At 49.8% G+C, this 10,129-nt stretch overlaps 1 protein-coding gene across 1 annotated transcript in view; it reads right to left on the bottom strand.

Annotated features, from left to right (window-relative positions):
• Window positions 1-10,129, bottom strand: part of NETO2 (neuropilin and tolloid like 2) — a 23,025-nt gene that overhangs the window by 6,123 nt on the left and 6,773 nt on the right. The window contains 6 exon segments of the mRNA XM_023746478.1: window positions 1,130-1,262; window positions 1,365-1,388; window positions 2,882-3,130; window positions 4,243-4,383; window positions 4,869-4,952; window positions 5,963-6,024. Coding sequence (XP_023602246.1) covers window positions 1,130-1,262; window positions 1,365-1,388; window positions 2,882-3,130; window positions 4,243-4,383; window positions 4,869-4,952; window positions 5,963-6,024 — 693 coding nt within the window.

The raw sequence follows: 10,129 nt of genomic DNA, 5'->3' as shown, positions 1-10,129 counted from the left end.
AGGAAAGCCAATGCTTCCGCCGGGGATGGGGGTGAGAACAGAGGCCTGAGGTTTGCTGCGTTGGGGTTTGGCGTGGACCAACTCTGAGACCTTTGACAGGACACTCTAACTCAGGCGTGGGCAAACTACGGCCCGCGGGCCGGATCCGGCCCGTTTGAAATGAATAAAACTAAAAAAAAAAAAAAGACCGTACCCTTTTATGTAATGATGTTTACTTTGAATTTATATGAGTTCACACAAACACTCCATCCATGCTTTTGTTCCGGCCCTCCGGTCCAGTTTAAGAACCCACTGTGGCCCTCGAGTCAAAAAGTTTGCCCACCCCTGCTCTAACTCCTTGTGATCCACTTTTCCTCACAAAATTTAACATGTTTTTTTTTAAAATCCTCACCTGAGGCTGTTTTAATTGATTTTAGAGAGAGAGAGGAAGGGAGGGGGAGAGAGAAAAACACACATCGATGTGAGAGAGAAACATCGATCGGTTGCCTCCCATACGTGCCCCAACTGGGGATCAAACTAGCAACTTAGGTGTGTGCCCTGAATGAGAATCGATCCCCCAACCTTTCGGTGTACGGGGTGACGCTCCAACCACCTGAGCCCCCCCGCCACGGTCATCAAACTTTTTAAATGAATCTGTGACCATCCTGATCAATACCTGCACTCTGGAATTAAGAATCCACAGATTTTAAGAATCATAAAATAAGAGTCTTACTGCATATGCGTGCTACTCCTGAAACTGACACTGTCGCTTATCTAACGTCAGCAATGCTGAGGTCTTAGCTGGTACCTCATAAGGCAGCGGTTCTCAACCTGTGGGTCGCGACCCCTTTGGCGGTCGAACGACCCTTTCACAGGGGTCGCCTAAGACCATCCTGCAGATCAGATATTTACATGACGATTCATCACAGTAGCAACATTACAGTGATGAAGTAGCAACGAAAATAATTTTATGGTTGGGTCACAACATGAGGAACTGTATTTAAAGGGCCAGAAGGTTGAGAACCACTGTCATAAGGGAACCAAAATAAAGTTGTAACATCGCTTTATATAACCAGTAAGTGCTTGCACAAACCCAAACTGCGCCTCACAGGAGTCGCCCTGACGGCCTCCCCGCTGCCTCGCATGCGGCCGTACCTTGGCCCTCGGGGTGGCCCGGATGGTCCAGATGCAGTCCACCGCCTGGCCGGGCTTCGTCTTCTCCTCCTGCTCCACCTGGCTGGACCGCACGACGCCGTCCGCCCCCGAGAGCTCGAACTGGCAGTCTGGAAGGGAGAGAGGAGCACGGTCAACGGGCACGCCGACGGGTCAGAGGCGCCAGGAGGAAAAAGAGGCAGATACTAAACCTGGGATGGGGCTTAAAATACCTCCGAGGTAAGTAAAGTCTGGATCTGCAACAGAAAAGAGGAGAACGTCATTGGCATTTTGAGACAGTGTGGAGTCACTTACTATGGCGGACGCTACATTTAGTAACAGACGCTACAGTAATAGATGCTACATTTAGTAACAGCTGCTCCATTTAGTAACAGCTGCTACAGTAACAGCTGCTATATTTAGTAACAGACGCTACAGTAATAGATGCTACATTTAGTAACAGCTGCTCCATTTAGTAACAGATGCTACAGTAACAGCTGCTACATTTAGTAACAGATGCTACAGTAACAGATGGTACATTTAGTAACAGACACTATGTTTAGTACCGGATACTATATTTAGTAACGGATGCTACGTGTAGTAACAGACGCTATATTTAGTAACAGCTGCTACATTTAGTAACAGATGCTATATTTAGTAACAGACGCTACAGTAACAGATGGTACATTTAGTAACAGATGCTACGTTTAGTAACGGATACTATATTTAGTAACGGATGCTACATTTAGTAACAGATGCTACATGTAGTAACAGATGCTATATTTAGTAACAGCTGCTACATTTAGTAACATGCTCCATTTAGTAACAGCTGCTCCATTTAGTAACAGATGCTATATTTAGTAACAGACGCTACAGTAACAGATGGTACATTTAGTAACAGATGCTACGTGTAGTAACAGACACTATACTTAGTAACAGCTGCTCCATTTAGTAACAGATGCTATATTTAGTAACAGACGCTACAGTAACAGATGGTACATTTAGTAACAGATGCTACGTTTAGTAACGGATACTATATTTAGTAACGGATGCTATATTTAGTAACAGCTGCTACATTTAGTAACAGACGCTATACTTAGTAACAGCTGCTACATTTAGTAACAGACGCTATACTTAGTAACAGCTGCTACATTTAGTAACAGACGCTATACTTAGTAACAGCTGCTACATTTAGTAACAGTTTGAGAGAAAGCTTCCTGGTTTGACTAGAGACCACAGTTACTTATGCGCATGTTCACTGAGAGCATCAATGTTTTTAAGTGATAATGCATAGACTTAAAAAACATATATATTTTTATTGATGTCAGAGAGGAAGGGAGAGGGGGAGAGAGAGACATCCATGATGAGAGAGAATCATGGATCGGCTGCCTCCTGCACGCCCCCCACTAGGGATGGAGCCCGAAACCCAGGCCTGTGCCCTGACCGGAAATCAAACTGCGGCTTTGTGATACTCAATCACTGAGCCACACGGGTCGGGCTTCATATTTTTCAAGTAACAAATTTCTGGCACGAAACCCTAAATGGAACAAGAGACGGCACACTTGCGGCACCGCGTTGCCCGGTCACCGCGTCAGTTCGTGGCTCCGGGCAGACGGCGGATGACCCGTATCCCCGTGTCCCCAGCGGACAGGGCTCTGCGGTCCTAGTGTTAACCTGACTGAGTGGGCGCAGTTCTAGCCGACGGAGGCCCACGGCGGGCAGGCCTCCGGGGGGAAGACCGGCTCGTTACCTGGAATAAACGAGTACTTTGCTCGGAATCCCATTCCTTCCAGTTCTTCGTCGGAACTGAACTTGACCCACATGAAGCGCCCGGTGGATCTGATCAGCGGAGGGCTCTTCACGCCGCAGAACCGCTCGATGAGCGGAGAGAAGCCGAAGGGCCCGTCGCGAACCTCCAGGTGGTCAAAGCGACATTCGAACGAGGGCTCGATGTAAAAGTGCTCGTCGAAGGTCAGCTCGATCCTTTGCCGGGGCGCCGCTGGGAGGGGAGAGCGAGCCAGTCAGGGCCACGTGCGAGCCAGAGCAGGACTGTCCTCACTCCAGTGGGACAGGCCGCCGCGGCCGCACACCCCTCCCGCCGAGGGGCGTAAGGGGAACGTTAACATAAAATTCACAGTGTTCATTTCACCCGGTAGCGATGCTGCTCGGGGGCTGCAGGACCCTCCCCCCGTCGGGCCTCCGCTGCCGAGGACATGAGTGAGAGGTGGGCAGCTGACTAAAACCAGAGTCGAAGTAAAGGGAGAGTCGAGAAGCTAACGTTTGGTTCATGACTACAATGCACCATGAACAGAAACTCAGGCGATGAACGGCCAGTGGATCCGAGGACATGAACAGGCATGAAGCCTGATAAGGGAGGCATTTCTCAGCCACACAGGGCAGCTGACTGCACGGTGCTGTCTTAGGAGATTCCAACTTCCTGTCATTGCAACTGTTGCCTTGGTAATGTGTTCCGCGTTCAGGAATATGTATGCATTACTAGAGTTCAGTTCAGATACGTGTTGAATTTTGTTCAAAAATTTTTTTAAATATATTTTATTGATTTTTTACAGAGAGGAAGGGAGAGGGGTAGAGAGTTAGAAACATCGATGAGAGCGAAACATCGATCAGCTGCCTCCTGGGGGATGTGCCTGCAACCAAGGTACATGCCCTTGACCGGAATCGAACCTGGGACCCTTTAGTCTGCAGGCTGATGCTCTATCCACTGAGCCAAACTGGTTAGGGCTCAAATTTTTTAAAACATGGCATTTTAGCCGATGGATTTAGTTTTACCAGAAAAGTAAAAAGGCTCTGGCCGGTGTTTCTCAGTGGATAGAGCGTCGGCCTGTGGACTGAAGGGTCCCGGCTCGATTCTGCTCAAGGGCATGTACCTCGGTTGCAGGCTCCTCCCCAGCCGGGGCCCTGGTCAGGGTGCGTGCAGGAGGCAACCAATCGATGTGTCTCTCTCACATCGATGTTTCTCTCTGTCTCTCCCTCTTTCATCCACTCTCCCTAAAAATCAATGGAAAAATATCCTCGGGTGAGGATTAAAAAAAAAAAAAAAGAAGAAAAGTAAAAAGGCCCTGAATAAAAAGATAGAAATCGGGCAAATACCTTCCAAAACGTAGATGCACTCCTTGTTGGGCGGGTAGGGGTCCGGGTAACTCGGTGAAGCGAAGTGGCCTCCATTGCTGGTTCGAACCCAGATGCCGCACTGGGTGCCAGCCACGTGCCTGACCCCGACGTTCTGTCCGTCTGGCGGGAACAGAGGTCCGAGCAGCCGTCACAGCAAGAGGGCGCCTCCTCTCCTCCCCACTGCCCACCGGCATCCACACCCTCGCCCTCCAGGCAGCACGGCCCACCAGCACCACCCACGGGCCCGGGCCCCAGGGGCTCCGAGGGAGACACGCCGGAAATGAGTCTAACGGGAGAAATGGACGCTGACTTCCGCTTGGCGAGAAAGCGCGGGCCCCATGTAACTGTCGGCCGGATGCGGAGCGAGCCAGGCCGCTGGGGATGCCCGTGTGTCCGGTGTCTCAGGGCAACGCTTGCCGCTGACAATGGACTCTGGCTGCCTGCGGCTCAGCCCGTGAAACCCAGGCTGAGGGCTAGACAGGAAGCCCGAGGTCACGGGCACCCCCCCCCCCCCCAGGGAGGACAGAAGGGGTCCCCACGGGCTGCGGTCCTTCCAGGTGAGCCCCCACCATCCGCACGGGGGAGCGGTCCCCGGAGCACCTTACCTGGGGGCTTCTGGGCCACGGCGATCCCCTCCACCACCAGCACCGTGATCAGCAGCACTGCAGGGAGGACAGAGGAGACGCGTTAGAACGTCGCACCTATGTCACGTTTCGCTCAGTTTATGAGGGAGATCAGACGATGAAAGAGGAACGAAAACCACCGTTTCTTACATTTGCTCTCAAGATTTAAAAATTAAAAAAATTTTTTTTATTAAGCCCAGCTGGCGTGGCTCTGTGCTTGAGCGTCGACTTATGAACCCGGAGGTGGCGGTTGGATTCCCGGTCAGGGCACAGGCCCGGGTTGCAGCTCCATCCCCAGTGAGGGGCGTGCAGGAGGCAGCCGATCAATGATTCTCTCTCATCATGGATGTTTCTATCTCTCTCCCTCTCCCTTCCTCTCTGAAACCAATAAAAATTTCTTTGTTTTTTAATACAAATATTTTCTTAAATATATTTTTATTGATTTCAGAGGGGAAGGGAGAGGGAGAGAGAGGTAGAAACATCAACGATGAGAGAGAATCTTTGATCAGCTGCCTCCTGCACGCCCCACACTGGGGATAAAGCCCAAAACCGGGGCATGTGTCCTGACCAGGAATCGAACCGCCACCTCCTGGTTCATCAGGTGTCTACGTTCAACCACTGAGCCACAGTGGCCAGCGGGAATCTGCTGCTGATGGACACAGCTGTCAATATCTTGATCCCACAAGAAGTTTAAAGATAAGTTCTCTCTTCACATTCCTTTTCATTTTTTTCTTTCAATTTGTTGCGTAGCCATTCATTTTTACCGTTTGATTTTCTTGCATAAATACATGTGGTGAAAGCACCGCACATGTTTCAACACGGGCATCGGCCCAGGACTTTGTGCAAACGCGGTAGTTACTGTGGGAGTGTCAGTGAAGACCCGGAGCTGTGCTTTTAAGGGTGAGATGTTATGTTCCGATGAACGACTCGACACTGAAGACAACCCAAGCACAAGATAACTGGCCCTGTGCTCGGGTATCGGAGCCCTGCGAACACACGGCATGGAAAGCGTGTTTTAATTGATGATGCGTTCAAAGATCACATACTTGTTTTTTCTTTTTACAAGTTTTGCTGACCCCAGTTATTCCCGTAGGCACTGAAGTCCGCCTCCAGGAGCTCCCAGGCTTTATGGCTAGCTCTGTAACGAGCACGCCAGCAAAAATTCAACGAGAAGATCGGACGTGAGGGAACATTCCTAACAAAGACGGGAGGAAGGGGGCAGCAGTCTCCCAGAAATCAGTGCCAGGCGCCGTACGGCTGTGTCACATGAAGCCGACAAAGGCTCGCGTAGGAGAAAATGAAGCTCTTCCTTTCTCCCCGTGTTGAACGTTTCTGAGGCTCAATCAAAAACAGTAAGTTACTTTATGTCTGAGAGACTTTTATTGATTAACTTTTAAAAAACATGTTTTAATTGATTTTCAGAGAGAGGGAGGGAGAGGGAGAGAAACATCAATGAGGAGAATCACTGATCGCTGCCTCCTGCACGCCCCCTATTGGGATGGACCTGTAACTGGGGCATATACCTTGACCAGGTCAACACTCAGCCACTGAGCCACGCCGGCCGGCTCAGCTGCGTTTTCATAGATCAAAACGGAACTATTAGAAAGGGAGACTAAGAAAACAACCCCATTTACAGGCGCATAAAAAGCACAAACAACAACAACAACACACACACACACACACACACACACACACAAACACGCCAAACCCACCAACCGAACAAAAACAAAAAGAAACGGAAGCCCTGGCTGGTGTGGCTCAGTGGATAGAGCGTCGGCCTGCGGACTGAAAGGTTCCAGGTTCGATTCCGGCCAAGGGCATGTACCTTGGTTGCGGGCACATCCCCAGTAGGGGGTGTGCAGGAGGCAGCTGATCGATGCTTCTCTCTCATCGATGTTTCTAACTCTCTATCCCTCTCCCTTCCTCTCTGTGAAAAATCAATAAAATATATTTTTTTTAAAAAAAAAGAAAACAAAAAGAAACTGAAGAAGATACAACTGGGTGGGAGCATGTACTGTGCTCACGGGTAGGAAGACTCGACATCATTCAATGTCCACACGGCCCACAGCGACCTACAGATCCACCGCAATTCCTATCAAGACCCCAACGGCGCATTTCACAGAACTAGAACAAATATTCCAGAAGCGCGCATGGAGCCACAGGAGACCCCGGACAGCCACAGCAATCCTGAGATAAAAGAACGCAGTTGGAGGCATCACACCACCTGGTATCAAACAGTCCGGCACTGGCATAAAATCAGTAGATCAAGGGGACAGAATAGAGGGCCCAGAAATAAAGCCATGCCTTCATGCTCGAATTAATATTCGACAAAGGCGGCAAGAACACACAATGGGGTAACGATGGTCTATTCAATCGATGCTGTTGTGATAATTGCACACGAGAATAAACTCAAAATAGATTAGACTTCAGTATTAGACTTGAAACCAGAAAAATCCTAGAAGAAAATATAGGCAGTAAAATTTCTCGTAGCAATATATATATATATATTTTTCTGATAAATCTCCTCAGGCCAGGGAAACAAAAGGAAGAATAAACACACGGGACTACATCAAACTAAAAAGCTTTTGCACAGCAAAGGAAACCATCAACACAACGAAAAGACAAGGCCCTGATGGGAGGGCATATTCGCCAATGACACATCTGATAAAGGTTTAATATCCAAAATGTATACAGAACTTACACAACTCAACACCAAACTCCACAGAACCAAACAACCCAATTACAGACGGGCAAAGGGCCTGAATAGACAGTTCTCCAAAGAGGACCTACAGGTGGCCAAGAGACATGAAAAGACACTCAACGCCACGAATCGTCAGAGAGAGGAAAATTAAAACCACGATGACGTACCACCTCTCCCGTCGGAGGGGCGACCATCAGTAAATGAACAAACAAGTGCTGGCGAGGATGTGGGGAAGAGGGAGCCCTCGTGCCCTGCTGGCGGGATGCAGACTGGTGCAGCCATGGTGGAAAGCAGTATGGAGTTCCCTCAGCAAATTAAAAATGGAGCTGCCTCATGACCCAGCGATCCCACTGCTGGGAATATAACCGAAGATACCGAGACACTGATGTGAAAGAATATATGCCCCCCGTGTTCACTGCAGCGTTATCTACAACAGCCAAGATTTGGAGGCAGCCCCAGTGCCCATCCGTAGATGAGTGGATAAAATAGCTGTGGTCCGGTTACAGGAGGAATACTACTCGGCCATAAAGAAGAAGGAAATCTTATTCCCCTTTGCGACAGCGTGGAGGGACCTGGAGGGCCTTATGCTGAGTGAAATAAGCCAGTCAGAGGAAGACCAGCACCATATGATCTCACTCACGTGAAATCCAACGAACAAAATGAGTTAACAAACAAAATAGAAACAGACTCATGGGGACAGAGAACAGACTGGCAGCTGTCAGAGCAGAGTAGGATGTGGGGCTGGGTGAAAACGGTGAAGGGATTAAGCAAAGCAAGACCCCCCCTCCCCCAAACCAACAAACTCACAGACAGACGGGTATGCTGATCAGCAGAGGGGAAGTGGAGGGGGGGCAGAAAGTAAAAGGGGATAAAGAGCGATGGAAGGAGACTTGACTTGGGGCGGGGAACATACAACACAATACATGGATGACGTTATTACAGACTGTACATCTGAAACCGATATAATTGTGTTAAACAGTGTCACCCCAATAAATTAAAGAGAAAGACACAGCTTTTCAGTACTGAACTTATTTCTGCCTTGTTTGCTTTCTCAGATATGAGGCTGAAGAATAAAGGACAGGAGCTGGTATTTGTCACAGTCTCACATAAGACTTTTTCCGACATAGTGCCAAGGGATATTTACGTTTCATCACATCGCAAATTTAGCCACAGCTTACCGACTTCGCCGTAACGAAGGCGATGGAATTCTGCGGCCGCGTGCAGAATGAATAAGGACTGTGAAACGGTGAGTTATGACCCCGATATAATAGCTCACGCGACTACGATGCTTCACTCTGACCAACGGTCCAACGCTATAAGCCTGGAGTGACCTCAGACAACTCAAGCGAACCACTGAGTTGTAACAATCCGGCGAAGGGTGAAACAGCCCAGAGCTGTTCTTTTTGTTCTCGCTGCTGAAAGCAGAACAGAAAGAAGCCATGGCCTCTTGAAGAAACGACCTTCCACCCAGAAGCCCACTCAGAAGGGCCGATTGGTTGTGGCAGAAACTGACCACAGCGTTCCCAGCGAGGCTCTGGGTCGGTGAAGCCTATAATTATGCAAACGTCCACGAACTGTTTCCGTGAGCACCTCTGCCGCTGAAGCCATCCCCTCGCAGGAGGCTGCCAAGATACTTCCTCGCCTTCTGCACGTTGTATTTTGGAAAGAGCAAAACAAAATCTTCCTTTCCAAGCCACGGCTTAGGTAACCGAGGAGTGACGGATGGGAAAGGCTACGGAGCGCGTTCCAGCGCTCCCAATTTTAATAGAACGGATGGCAGCACTGGCGGAACGCCAATCCTTTTAATTTTTAAACTTAAAGGACCCAATTTTTGCATAGGTAACACATGCACTTGGTTTTAAAAAAATCAGGAGTAGGGACAAGGGACGCCTTCCCTTCCCGGTGGTCTGTTCTCCTCCGAGGCCCGGAAATACGGCTTATTCTGTCCTGGTTTCAGAGGCAACTTTGTATCACGGTCTCCCCCGATCTCTACACATGCATCTTATCGGAACGCACATCCCTTTAACCGAATGCACACCTACTTACTCCGATGCACACACACGTTACTCTCGCTTCTCCGTGCCCGCAGGATCCCTTCTCAGAATCCACTTTTTAAAAAACCTCCCGAATCTCTCCAGACCGCTGTCTCCATCCCCATCTCCACAGCGGCAGGCGCACCCCCTGCAGGAGCCCCAACAGCCTGCTCTCGGGCGGGCGGGCGGGCGGGCGAGGGGCCTGCAGCCGCCACCAGCGAGGCTGAGCGCGTGCAAACAGTGCGGCTCGGAAACGGTGACGGGAGGAAAGCCGGATACTACGCTGTGTTCCCCGTGGCTCCCGGTCGCCATCTGCGCGGAATCCTTTCCTGAAAGGCAGCGGCGGAACGCACCGGCCAGAGGGGGCAGTGCGCACCCACGCGCCAGGCGCAGCCGCTTCTTTTTTTTTTTCCTGGGGGGTGGGGGGGGGCCCCCCTCCCTCCCACTCCGCCTACTTCTATGATGAAAATATGGAGTGGGAGGGTGTCCAAAAAAAAAAAAAAAAAAAA

Source organism: Myotis lucifugus, unplaced genomic scaffold (genome assembly GCF_000147115.1).
Source record: "Myotis lucifugus unplaced genomic scaffold, Myoluc2.0 scaffold_686, whole genome shotgun sequence".
NCBI classification, from domain to species: Eukaryota; Metazoa; Chordata; class Mammalia; order Chiroptera; family Vespertilionidae; genus Myotis; species Myotis lucifugus.
This window is presented reverse-complemented; position numbering and strand designations above follow the sequence as displayed.